This window comes from Ictidomys tridecemlineatus, chromosome 4 (genome assembly GCF_052094955.1).
Source record: "Ictidomys tridecemlineatus isolate mIctTri1 chromosome 4, mIctTri1.hap1, whole genome shotgun sequence".
NCBI classification, from domain to species: Eukaryota; Metazoa; Chordata; class Mammalia; order Rodentia; family Sciuridae; genus Ictidomys; species Ictidomys tridecemlineatus.
Genome location: NC_135480.1, coordinates 71,276,372 through 71,291,066, shown reverse-complemented (window position 1 = coordinate 71,291,066; position 14,695 = coordinate 71,276,372). Strand labels below are relative to the sequence as shown.

Below are 14,695 nucleotides of genomic sequence, written 5' to 3'. Positions count from 1 at the left end.
CTTGAGAAGATAGAAAGATCTAGTATCTTTCTATACATTGTCCATTCTTCTTCACCACCCTCTGCTGCCCCCACACCTCTCACCTTTGCAATCACATATATGTTTGCTTACACTCTTGAATGTCCACAAAATTGGCCATGTCCCCTTCTTGCAAATCTCCTGGCACCTCTTTCTTCAGCTGGCTTGACCTCCTTGCATGGTGCTCAAATTCCATGCTCCCTCTTCTGTTTGAGAGAATGAGTCATCTCACCTCCAGCCTCTCTTTCTTGGCCTCAGTCCTCTTTCCTATTGCAGGCTTCACATGTGTCTTCCCCTATGAAGTGCACCCCACAGACAGCACTTCACTCAAAGGCACAACATTTTTTTTCCCTGAAACCAGGCCAGTTGTTCAGTGTTCATCATAATAGGCAGATACTTGATGCAAATTTTTTAAAAAATAAAAAGACAATGAAAAACAATGACAAGAGCAACTAGCCAATCAGTGTAATGTCCCTTTCTCTGCACACAATCATCTCCAGCTGTAGGTCTTTTATCTTGAGAGTTCATAGGATATTGCATACACATAATTAACCCAAACAAACCCACTTTTGTGAAAAACATTTTGAAGACTTCAGCACAAAAGAACACTTTTTGGTCCAGATCCCATACTATTCTGAATTTTTTAAAAGACCACACAGAAGCCTCATCAGCAGTACCCTAATTAAACTCATCAGTTCACAGATGTTTACAGGAAAATGATCAGGGAAAATTTTCACGAAGAAATCCTGTTTCCTGGGGCGGGGGAGGAGAGAACGTTGAATGATGACAATAGTAATAGTGATGAGAACTGACATTAATTAATAAGTAATTCAATGTGCTTGTCCCTTTACATAGGCTAACACAAGTAAATTAATAACCCTTTGAGGATGTAAACATTATCATTCCTGTTTTACAGATGTCAAAACTGAGGTTTAGAAGGTTAAATAATTTTCCTAAGGTCACAGAGCCAAAAAGTACCAAGGCCAGGGCTCAAATCTAAGTCTGCATGACACAAAATCTTATGCTCTTAATCTCCGTCTTCTTTACCAGAATGATTATTATCACCTTTCCATGACTGAAACAAATGTGAATTCTTCAATCACCATGTAAAAACCACTTAACTACCACTTTCTTCAACTACCATTACTATTGCCACAAGTATCCTCTTTTTTTCTCCACTCTGTACCTCCACCCTTTTCTTAATTTCTGCATTCTGTCTAAAGATTTTCCTACTGGTGTGAAAATCTCTGGAAATGCCGTTTGAATATAACATTTTCTGCATTGTTTCACTGCCCACCTTCAAAATGGGAAAAGGTGGAATTTACTAAGCAGCGACCATATCCTTTTTTCACTGATAATCTAATAAGCTCTGTACTTTCTGCCCTCTGGGAAGACCGACAATGAGCCCTTGTCAGAAACAGAGCTTTGGTGCCATTGAATATCTAATCCAGTGAGTTTCTAGCCTTTGGGGTCTTTTTTCCATTGATTTGTCATCCCTTTTGTGTTATGCCAACAAATTTTGTTTCTCTTCTACTTTTTCAGTAGAGGTATTTATGGGGCCATGGTTACAACATTCCAAGCTGCCTTAGGCCATCATTTCTTTGAGAGAAAACTCATTTCCAAACACACTTTAAATCGTATGTGATCATCACCTGCATATATTCATTATTTAGGTATAAGAGGTTCTGTCTTAAAATAAGTGGTTAAGGGAATATATAAGAAATTTTGAAGGGACCGTGAGAAATACTAAGCTACTTTGCATTTTTTTTCTTACTGTGTTAGTGTATTAGGATGATACCGTGTACTGTCACATTAGATTAAACAAGGACTATAATAATTACTTGGGCTTTTAAAATACTTTGGAATTTAAGTTACTTTTACATGTAGAGGAAGAGATGGTATAAGCCCTAGATTTTGATAATAGTACTTGAGGACCATCTAATTTTCATCTTTCAGGAAGATTGTAAACTAACTGATGCCTTTGCCATTTGGAGGCTGTGTGGACTCTTTGTTCAAAGCTAACTTCTTTAAGCATCAGGTTTTCTCATCAGTAAAATGGGCCTATTATTGTGTCTACCTCATGTAGCTATAGGGAAGATCAGTTGTATGATTTATATTCCAATATATGACATAGTGCTCCCCAAATACGTGACATGAAAATGTTAATAAATCTTAGCTCTGTTGTTTTTGTTACTTCTCTAGTATTAAGGACTATTATCATCAACTGTGCTCCTCACACCTTTAGTCCCTCTACATTCTCCCCCTGTGCATGGATCTATTTATCTATGCAATCATTCCACAAATGACTGTGTCCTATTGAATATGGGTTTCATGAGAACAGGGCCCTTATTTATCTGGAAGAAGAAGTATAGCCGAGTGGTTAAGAGTATGGTCTCCTAAGTCAAACTTCTGGCTTTGAATTCTGCCTCCACCACTTATTAGATTACTGACTTTTGGCAAGTTTCTCAACCTCTTGATGATTCTCTTATCTGTAAAATGTAATTATATCATCTATTTCATAGGCTATTTGTTTGTGTTAATATATGTAAAATTGGTAATAGTACCTGGCATTTAATACAGGCTGTACAGGTGATTGCTATATTAAGATTATTACTCTTAGGGTTTACCACTGTATCTCTAATACCTAGAGCAGTGCCTTGCATATTCTATGTATGCAGTGAACATTTGATCAGTGAAAAAACACATGCCAGATACTAGACATACAAAAATATTTGAGCCATACCACTTGCCTAGGAGAGAAATGTAAGAACTCACAGAAATGTTTCATGCTTCACAGAGAGTTTAAGGTCAGCATTGATAACATCAGTTGAGTTCAACTCCCTCTATTTCCAGGGTTCCTATTTGGGTTACATTGTCAAAGTTTAACTGACACATGGAATTTATGTAGCAACGTGCGGAAAAATAAATAAATAAAATAAAATAGTGCTACCAGGTATTGTATGATTAAGGTGAAAATTAAGGTGAATATGCACAGTAGTATCCCCTTCATCTGTAGTTCTGCTTTCTATGAATTCAATTTCCCTAAGTCAACCATGGCCCAAAAGTATTAAATGGAAAAGTCTGGAAATGAGCAATTCATAAGTTTTAAAGTGCATGCCAATCTGAAGAGTGTGATGAAATCTCACTGGCTGCATCCTAGTTGGCATGTGAATCATACATTTATACAGCATTTTCATGTACTATATGCTACCTGCTTGTTAAGCACATAGTTTATATATTAGTTATGAGATTAGCAATCTTAGTATCAGAGTGGTTGTGTTCAAAAAACACTTATTTTACTTAAGAATGTCCCTCAATGTCCAAAAGTAGTGATACTGGCAATGTTAATACAGTTTATTGAAATAATGTTCTATTTTATTATTATTGATCTATTGGTATTAATCTCTTATTATGCCTAATTTATAAGTTAAACTGTTTCAAAATTATGTATGTATGCAAGAAAATACAGTATATATAGCATTAAATACTATTAGCAGGTTTAGGCATCCACTGAGTTCCTAGAACATATTCCCTTGGATAAGAACGGACAGAATAGTATACAGGGATCCATTCCAATGTTCTGGAAACATTTATTTTAATTTTATGTCATTTTAGCAAAAAGTGACTAAATGATGGCTCCATATAAAAATAGAAGTCAAATAAGAATAACATATATATTTAGGATACTTTTTGAATATATATTCTGATTTTCTCAAAGACTAGATCTTTCTGGGGAAATTACATTAATACTAGAAAAATACTTCAGATATCTGCTGTAATGTCACTTTCATGAAGTAAGAGGTACCTGTATTCCAGGCTTGTCTGTACAATAAAGAAAAGGTCATTAATGTTAAAGCTAATGGCAATAGAATACATTGAACTTTCTCACCTGTGAAGCCTTGTGTTCTAGCATTAGCACTTTTTCCTTGAAAAATAGACTCATCTTAAATGACAGTTAGATGGAAAATATTTTTAAAGTGAGTCAATACAATGCTGGGGAAACTGTATGGAAATGGGGCCTCATATCATACTGGTATGATGAGGATAAACACATCTATCTTTCAAAGAGTACTTTAAAAGAGTTGTCAAAAACCCTTAATAATATTCATACAATTTGAACCAACAATTCCAAGTATGTGATTTATTCCAAATAAATCATTAAAGTTGTGTATAAATATAGAAAAAGGGTTTATTATAACATTATTTATAGTGGCAAAAAAATTAGAAGCAAACTAAACATGCACTTGTGAGAGTAGTTAAATCATTATTATTGCCATACAATGCCATACTCTCTGAAACACCACTCAGGCTATTGAGTATCAATGTTATGGACAAACAGTCACTCTAGATTTAAAAAAAAACAAGTTCCAAACGAATGACTGTAATATGGTCACAGTTACTTAAAGAAATATATCCAATTAGGGAGATTACAATTTTTATTTTCTTTTATCTTTTTATTCATTTTTTTCAGTTAATAGTTTACTTTTTAATCACAAAAGCTATAACATAATAAGAAATACATTTGACCCCTTATTTCTTCTTTCCATGAATACTGTCCTAATTTCTATTATATCATATCCTCATAGAGACAGGCAGAGGCAATCTTGTTTCATAGCATGAATGACTATACCTTATTTGCTTTTCTAAAGCTTAACCCACCTGTTCTGTCAAAGTATGACATAGTTACTGAACTAATCATTGCATTTTAATCTTTAAATAAGATTATAATTCTAAGCCAAGTGTGGTGGTGCATGCCTGTAATCCCAGTGATTCAGGAGGCCAAGACAGAAAAATTGCAAGTTTGGGGCCAGCCTCAGCAACTTAGCGAGGCCCTGTACAGTTTAGCAAGACCCTGTCTCAAGACAAAAAAATTAAAAAGGACTGGGGATGTAGCTTATTGGAAAAGTGCCCCTGGGTTCAATTCCCAATACCTAATAATAATATCATGATGCCAGATATCTTCTCTACAGCTGCATAGGTTTAATTCTAATATTGATTTTCCCCCTTTCAGGTAAACAACTACAGTTTAGAAGAAGTGACACATGAAGAAGCAGTAGCAATATTGAAGAACACATCTGATGTAGTTTATCTAAAAGTTGGCAAACCTACCACCATTTATATGACTGATCCTTATGGTCCACCTGATATTACTCACTGTAAGTACTACGCTCAGTATGCTTTTCAAATAGCATGCCAAGTATACAAAACTGAAATTCTACAAAACTATATTAAAAGTGCTCTGTTTGCACCTTCACTATTCTCTAGTTTCTGGAACTACTTCAGAGAGAGTATTTTACATTTCATTCCCACATTGCTTTACAAGACCTTAGCTAGTGTTTGGAAGGTGGAACGCCTTGATGAGTTGCCAGGTCCACCAGTGAGTGTGGTTATATAGTGTAGGGGCAACACATTCCACAAGACTATTTCTCAAGCCCCTCAAGCATAATCATTCTATGCCATAACATTCTCTATATTCTCTCATCCTGATTCATATCTGTAAGGCAGCAGCATGGAAAAGAAGGCTAGCCAAAAAAAAAAAAAAAAATTCTATGCTTCTTCCCAAGGAAGAGGATCTTGTGCTTAGATGGTGAAATCATGATCCTCTGGTGTCATCTTAACTTTGCCTTTGCCTACATTTGTTACATTTCAGGGAATCAAGAGTAAATAGTGACTATGTCAGTAGAAGTGGGCTGGAGGAAGGGTTCTAAGGCAGCAACTGACTTCAGATACCGTGCTGAGGTACTCAAAAAATCCTCTGCTACTTAAGGCCCATGTTTTCTCTCATTAATAGGTCAACAGGAAATCATCTAAGGCTCTGTCTTTGGGGACTAAATTTAGGGTCCCTTCACTTTTTAGATGTAGATTTGATAGTTTTGTTTTCATAACTAAGCTTGCTTATGCCAAAATTTTGAGAGTTCATTTGTGAGTCTAGAAGCTTGAAATGTCTTCAGGACCTGCCATTAATTAGGATTATAGGCTTAAGGAAGTTGTTCAACTTAAGAGAAATTTAAGGGTTGAATACTTTTGTTACCTTCTCATTACATTAGCTATTACTTTTCTTAATTAAGATTCTAAAACGACTTGCCCCCAAATATATCTTTTTTTAAAAAAAAAAAAAAGCAGGCAATAAGCTGGCCTTACTTTAAACTAAGCAACAGTCTTAACATTCAGAATTTTTTAAACTATACATATGAAGATAAATCAATCTATGAGCTACTTTATGGAGGGCTTAAAATAAGGCCAATGTCAAAGAGACAAAAAGCAGGTTTTGTTTGTGAAAAACAAAGCTAACAAATTCAAAAAATACATATTGAGTTACTTGATATGTACAAAATACCTCAAAAGGAAATATGTGGGATGCAGAAGAAATATAATCATGGCCTTCAAGGAGCTTGGTTAGAAGGTAAGCTAATTCGGATACATAAATAGCAGCAATATTTGGCAGAAGTGGAGGGAATATATATTCCAGAGGGAAGGTAAAAATAAATGTCCTTTGGGGACTCAAAGAGGAAAATCTATCATCCATCTTTGGAAGATTAGGAAAATCTTTATCCAGAGGGTAGCATTTGAATTGTAACATGAAAAATGGTGAGATTTCTACATCTGATGTGGAGTAAGAGGCACAAACTGTAGATAGTTAGTACAGTGGAATAAAAGTATAGTTATAAGGAAGCATAGATTTTGAGGATAACACAATTTGTGTAAGGGGGTATTGAAATGGATCGATTTTATAAGAATGACAAAGAAAAGAGTTTATGCTATATTCAATACAGTACTGGAAATGGGGAACCTTTAAGTAGAAAACAGCATGATCAGAACTGGATTTCAGGTGGGATTACTGAAATAATGTATGAAATGGATTTGAGGAGAGAGTGATGGGCAAGAGACCCAGTCAGGAGGTATCTTCTCAGTTGCTCAAAAAAGCAGATGAGTTAAGGAAGAGGAGTATAAAGAAAGGCCAGAGTTCTTGGCTCTCTGGAATGAGAATATAAATGGCATTTGGGTGGTGGGGGGAGTCTTATGAAAGAACTCATTCCTTAGGAGCCTTTTGCTTTTGATGAGTGTATATTAATTATGTGAAAATGTGAGTTCTGCAATTAGAAAGCTAACATTTTTATTTCAATAGAAAATTAATCATCATTCTGAAAATACGTGTGCTAGATCCCCCTCCAATTCTTCTCTTCACTTAATTATACTAATTGACATTACAATATAATGGTTATTACATCTTTCCATTCCTAAAGGTCACCATGTGCTTGTATATATTAAATGCAAACAAACAGCAACTCTTCATTCTTGGGGGACAAGAAAATCCACAGCACATAGCAACGCCTATTTTTAACATATCTTCTGAAGTATAGCATGAAACATTGAATCACCCACATAACAAGTTTCATTTCACTTCTTTTCTCCTCCTCCCCTTAGCTTATTCTCCACCAATGGAAAACCATCTACTCTCTGGCAACAATGGCACATTAGAATACAAAACCTCCCTGCCGCCCATCTCTCCAGGAAGGTACTCGCCAATTCCAAAGCACATGCTTGTTGAAGATGACTACACCAGGTCAGATATGCTTGTGGGGTGACTGGGTTTGCTATCATTACCAGGAAGAAATCACATTAGCCTAATATCTGAGTTGTTGCTTTGAGGACTGACTGAAACTTCTGAGTGCCATTCAAAATAAGTATAGTCTTCCCTCAAGTGCAAAGCTTCAAATACTTGTAAACATGTTTTACTGTTCTCTGGTGGGAAAAAAAAACCACGATTAGAGTAATATACACTTCTCTATTACTTTGTGATTTCTTAAGAGTCTCCATACTTGATTTCATTGAACTTTATAGGCATAGTGTAAGATAGGTGCTGTTACTTAAGGAGGGAAGATACTGCTGAGGTTCCAAAGGAGGGAAATCACATGCCAATATTATTTACCCATTGAGTTGATTGAGGTCAGAACTGAAACTCTGTTCTTTTGACTCAAAATCCCACATGCTTGCCACCAGTAGCCACTTATAGTACAGTGGAATTTGGGAATTAATCAACCCTCCCTCTAATTGCAATAGCTATATGTTGAAAGGAAAGGAATAAAGTTAATTGCAAATGGTTTTAAATTAACATGCCCTGTTAATTCCAAATGAAACAGGATTCTAAGAACATGCAACTACATTCTAATCTACATTCTAATCTCCCAAATAAAGTCAAATGTATCCAGACTTCCTCTGAAAAAGTCTGGTTTGGAAGCTCACAGAGAAGACCAACATGGTTTACTTGAATGGTCACTGGCAATGATTCTATAAATATTGAATGATGAATAGATTAATGAATGGGTGGATGAATAATTTAAAATGTGCATTACTTTTTATTTTAAATGTTTTTGTTTCAAAGTAATATTTATATTGTACATGTAACAAAGGAATAAAAAGGTGATTAAGAAACAAGAATCTCCCTCAAACTTCCTCCAGAGGGACTTATCTTGATGAATTCAATGTGACAGCTTGTCATGAACCTCTCATACCTTCCCCATGTCATACAAATACATATAAATACATACTTAGCTATGGTGGAGCTTGGCATTGATTTGGCAAAATAAAGTCATATTTTGCACATTGCTCTGCAATTTGACTTTCTCCTTAAATAATACTTTTACCAAAAATGAGAGTAAATATAGATATGTGAACTTTATTTCTGTATGTTTTTATGTGTAAATAATGAAAGAGATGGATTGTTTTGGTTTTCTCTCCTGCCTGTCTAATTGAAGCCATTTGTCAGCCTTTAAGAAAGTAAAGGAGCCTTCCTGCCGGAGCATGTGCATTCTTTGGTATATCTTTTTAAATGATTAAGCATTTTCCATTTATTTTGCAATATCAGGTTTGCTGAAGTAGCTTGTTATATCTTTAGCCAAGGGATGGGATGTTTTGAAGCTGAAAATGTACATCTGTGGTGTAAATCAAATATAAATTTCTTCCTGTGCTGAAGTGTCTGATCTTTATGCTCTCAATTAAAATGAGGGCTGCAGCAAAGATAATCCTCATGGCTCTGGAAAAAAAAGTGTAAATAGAGACACCTTTATCCACTAGAGCAATGATCTATTTGCTTTTACACTATCACTAATATTTGATATGTTTTTAATTTGAAAATGTCATTTTATCTTAGGACCCATAATAAATTAGCAATTATTAAAGCCTCTCCATAATCTGGGCACTTTGCTAGCTCTTTGACATACAGGATCCATTTAATCCTCCCCAAAACAGAAAGGCTTTCATTCCTCTTTTAGAGGGTAGAAATTGAAGTGCAAAAAGTTTAAAGGAAACTGCTTATGGTCACAGAGTTTTTCAGTAGAACTGAGTTTCCCTAGAAATGTTAAAATCCTGACTAAGAAGAAACATTCTTATTTTCTCCTTAACTTCAAAGTGAAAACCAAATCATATAAAACTTTGCTTATCCCAGGAATCTGAGAATTTTGATGAGCTCTAAAGAAAACTAGAAAACAGGGTTGAGACCTAACTCTATAGCTGGCTAACCATGTGGCCCTGGGGAAATTGCAAGCCTTGGTTTCCTCATTTTTGCAAGGGAATAGCTATTAAATCTGTCTTAACAGGTTGTTATCATAATTCAATGAGATGACAAATGCAAAGAACTTAGTGTCTGACACATAATAAATACTAATGAATGCTATCTATTTACAGAAACTTGTACTTTGTATTATTCATAATCTACTTTGGATGTCACAAGGAATGTTCTGGAAAGAGAATCAACTTTTCTTCTGCAGTGACCATGCCTCAGTGTCTTCCTTCCTCTGATTCCTTTTCTGTTCCCTTGCAAGACTGACTTACTAATAACTCCACAACATCTTCATGATTGTTGCCTTGCTTGTAAAGTAAATCAGTTCAGTTCACATAATACACTTCCCTACCACTTCCACCATTGCTGGTGTCTTGTACCCTGTGCTCTAAGCATTACCATAGGATTCAGAGGTATTTGCTCTGAAGCAGATTCATTGCCTCATTCATTAATATTAATTGAATATTTCTCACTAGACTGTTGATATTTCACTAGAAATGAAAAATTGTTTAAGAAGTAGCATCTAAGAATTATTATATTGGGAAAAATATGTACAAACCAATGGATTCCCCAATGCCTGTTTCCTAATTATGCAAACTCAACTCCTCCAGAAAGTTTTCCACAAAGCTTAACTTATTAATTGTTTCAAAATCTTGAGATTATGGTTTCTGGAGTCAAAATGACTTTCTTTTGTAAAAGAATCATGGTAGTCAAAAGTAGTTATTTATTACGTCCTTACCTAGAAAATGAAAGTTAACAACTTTGTCTCAGTCCTCTTTGTAAATGTCAAAGATCTTTTAGATGAAATTAAAAATCTGGGAATTATTAACACAAAGAAACAAAACTAGATCACTTCCATGAAATGCTCTACGTAGCCCTAGCAGAGCTCTCTACCACCATAGGAAACACATAGGAAATGTTTATAAATGAGTTTGAATTTTACACAGAAGCCACAGGAATGGCCTATGGCACTGAAGGAAATTTTAAAGAAGAAATAAACTCTTGAGTTTGAACTTTGAAATGTATAGGTATTGGTCAGAGTTAGGAGATCAGAAAGGATATTTTACTAGGGAAATGGCTTGTACAAATGCTCTCTCTCTCTCTCTCTCTCTCTCTCTCTCTCTCTCTCTCTCTCTCTGTTTGTGTGTGTGTGTGTGTGTGTGTGTGTATACATACATATATATATACCTATATTATCTATATGATATTCTTGATTTTTACTGATAGCAAAAATGCTTAAAGACATTAAGAAATTGCCTCATATCATACAGCATATAGAAATAAAATTAGAATCTTGATCAGTCTTTGAAGGTATCATCTCCCCATTCCCACCCCTCATTTTAATAACCTCTTTTCATGGAAAAATGGTAGATGAATTAACTGGGTTCATCATCCTGTCTCTCCTCCTTACTACCTACATGACTGAACAAATCACTTAATCTCTTCAAGTCATGGTTTTCTCATCTGTAGATTTGGGATAAAGGATCTTCTAATTTCCTCTGGGAGGTTTTAATATGATAGTAGGTATGAATATTTTATTGTAATTTTCAGGAGGCTACATAAATTTATTATTATCCTAAGATCATGTAGTAGCTTATGTTTGAGGTCTACTTTAATAATAATAAATCAAGAAATGTATCTCTAACAATGGGACCTGAACCAGAAGGAAAACATTTCTATGAAAAGGATGTTTTCCCAAATATTTGATGTGATATTTGAAAATCACATCAAATGGGAAATATTTTATTGAACAAACTCACATCTTGGTCTGTTGTAAGTATTTTTCTATTTCCCTGACTTATATTCACTATTTTTTCTTCCAATACTGGGGATGGACTACATGTTGGGACTTGCAAAGGCTAACCAAGTGTTCTACCACTGAGCTACATCCCCAGAGCTTATATTCACTTTTGTTATGGATGTATACTAAGATTGTTTAGCTTTTCCTCTGACAGAGAAAGAAAATGCAAAGTGTAAAATCTTGAATACAATTATCGTTTAGAGTCCCTACTGAGTCCCCTGTAAATCAGTTTTCCTAGTGGTATTGAGGTTTTTATCTTCTTGAAAACAATAATGCCAAGGTGGTTTTTGGCACAGAAACTATAGACTTTTCAAAGTTGGAAGAGCCATAAATAAATATGAAGTCTAATCACCGTTTGATGGGCAAGAAACTCAAGGGCCAGAATGATTTGTAAGTTTTTCCTAGGCCCATATTTATAAATATTGATAGATTCATATTTAGTACCAGCTTTGAACACCCAGTCCAGCCCTCCTTCTGTTTCTTTAAAGTGATGTTCATTGTTTATCTTATTTAATTTTTGGTCTGGGAAAAGAAAGTAACTATTTCAAAAAACACAATCAATCAATCAAGAGTCACCTGTGAATAAAGTCCACTTTGCATATTACCTACAACTGTAGATTCCACTTCTACATGGCCAGTTCTTCCCTGGTTCTCAGAAAAAAATACAAGCCACACATCCTTAACATCTGACTTAATAGTCTTAAGATATCCATACAAACTATTAGTGCTAAAATGGAAATATAAAAAAAAATAAATAAAAGAGGATGAAAAGTAAAACTACTCTTTCAAGATTTAGGCACTTAATTTTCAAGTTCTGAGTGTAGTAAAGATTGTTATGAAAATCCGGGACCTAAATACATCTATAAGAGACATAATCTAGCTTTAGAAACCAGTGTTAGATGCCTAGTCCTAAATTTATCCAGGTATCTTTCTGATTGTCTCCACATAGTGTTCCCTCACATAGTTTGGCTGATCCAAAAGCATAATCTAAACAAAGTCATAATAAAGAATTCTTGTCTATAGAATCTTTCAAGAACAAATCCAAATTATAACTCAATCCTCACCAGTTTGAATATATTACTTACTTAACAGATATGATCCCATTGGAGTGGAGTTCACCTCCATTCTTCTCCCTGAATAACAGAACACTAGCTGACTCCTTATGCCATCTGATACATACTAAAGTTATCTTTTCTCTTTCGTTGACTCCTTCCTTTATTTATTCAAATGGATCTTCATTTCTACTATGTGTCAAGCATGGTTATTAGCAACAAAATCATAATGATGAACAAACAAGACAAGTTCCCTGCCCTCACAGAATTTACATTTAACTATATTTAATAAGTGATGTATAGATAAATGCATTAAGTTTTGACAATGCTAAGTGCCATAAAGAAAACAAAGCAGGAGTATGATATAGGTAGAGAGAACATGAGGTAGGATATGCTAGGAGCATCTCTCTGAGGAGATAGCATTTGAACTGGGACATGAATAAATAGAAGAATATAGTGATGTGAAGATTAGAGTAAAAAAATTCCAAGAAGAAGGAATAGTAAGGCCAAGTCACTGAGTCAGTAATAAATGTAATATGTTCCAGAAACATATAGAAGTTCATCTTGGCTATAAAGAGATAGTTAACAGAAACGTAGAAAATTAAGTTGGAAAATGAGACAGGACACAAATGATATAGGACTTCAAAGGTAATGAAGAAGTGTAGATTTACTATAAACTGTACTGAGAATCCATTAAAGGGTACTAACCAGAAACATTAAATGATTTGATTGATATTTAAAAATAAAAAATACCTGGCTGTTGTATGGAAAAGTGGAAGTGCCCCTGAAGAAATGAGAGAGGAAATCATGGCAGCTGGAACAGGAAGAGGAGCCATGGGAGAGCAGAAGAGACGATGGGTCTGGGCTGTGTTGAGCCACACTGCTGGCCCATGTCCTATGTGAAGAGCAGCTATTACCCAGCTATTACCCCCTATTCTTACTGTCTCAACACTCTTGGTCACCCGTGAAGTTACCTTTCAGGAACAACACAAATATTCTCCATTTTTTCCCCAGTATTTGACATTGTTGTTATTTTTTTAAGTTATTTCTGAGTGTTTAACTTTGTGGATTAGAACTAGTTAGAGGCAAGACCACTGTTTCTCAAATGTTTCTACCCAAATGCCTTCAGGCTGTGGAAAATGAACTTATTCTTCTTACGATCAGAAGAAAAGGAGAGCTTTCTGCCCAAGCAGAAAAAATAAAAAATTGTATATGTTCTCCCAAAAGCTTATAGAATACCTTTCTTTGTTTTTTCTTTAATGCACAAATACTTTGATTGCCAATTTTTATCCCAGATCTTAATGGGAAATAGTTTCCAGCAATTGCCAAAACACCAAGGTACATGTGAGTACCCAAGTTTCAGAAGCACTGAGCTAAATTGCACAAGTTTATTAATTACTAATTTTTATAGAAACAGTCCCTTAATAATAGCACAAGGTTTATGTTGTCCCTAAGAAACAAGCTCTCAAAGAATCACTTTCTGTCAGACTAAAGTGTGAGCATGTTCTAGCCTCTCTTCTTTTTCCCTTATATTTAGTGATTTAAACCATTTCTGGATAAACTGGACATACCTTCTTACATAGTAAAGACATCCTTTTCCACACACTTTCAACCAGGGTACAGTGGGAAAGAGCTGCAGGAACCCTAAGCAAACAACTGGGGCCATGTAAAATTGATCAGGAAAGCAGAGTAATTGGGTACCTTGGTCTTGGAGGTACCCTGCTCAGTTTTGACTCCATCCTTGACCACTCTCTAACAGGCTGACCTTGGACAAGTTGTTGTAATTTCCCTTTGCCTCAATTTTCTCATTTATAAGAGGAACAGAATAATACTTTATGCCTATTGGTTTATTGTGACAATAAACTGTGCTAATACATATGAAGTACTTAGAGACAAGTCAGCACTTGAGAAGTATTAGTTATTATACTATTAAAAACAAGGATTTTAAGATGAACAGTTCCACAAATAAAATCTTCTTGGCAACATTTTACAATTATTTATTAAAATGTGGTAAAAAATATTATGCTACTGCTGAAACATATTATAATCTACTTATAAACTTTCTCAACTCATTATCTTGCAGAACTAATTATCTTAGAAAACATACGAGAGAACATTTTATTACAAAATACCATATAATCTGAATGCTTTATTGAAATTCTTTATTTTTAATCACCTCAATGTATATCTAGTACATCTGAAATGAAGATCTAATATAAGATTCAGTGGAAGCAAATGTGGTATTAACCAGTCTGTAAGACTGAT

At 34.8% G+C, this 14,695-nt stretch overlaps 1 protein-coding gene across 25 annotated transcripts in view; it reads left to right on the top strand.

Annotated features, from left to right (window-relative positions):
- Dlg2 (discs large MAGUK scaffold protein 2) overlaps window positions 1-14,695 on the top strand; it is a 1,969,681-nt gene that overhangs the window by 1,493,405 nt on the left and 461,581 nt on the right. For all 25 annotated transcript variants that reach the window (XM_021725176.3, XM_078046781.1, XM_040285028.2 and 22 more), the window contains 2 exons: window positions 5,030-5,174; window positions 7,444-7,582. In XM_021725176.3, coding sequence (XP_021580851.2) covers window positions 5,030-5,174; window positions 7,444-7,582 — 284 coding nt within the window. The remainder of the gene's footprint in view (window positions 1-5,029; window positions 5,175-7,443; window positions 7,583-14,695) is intronic.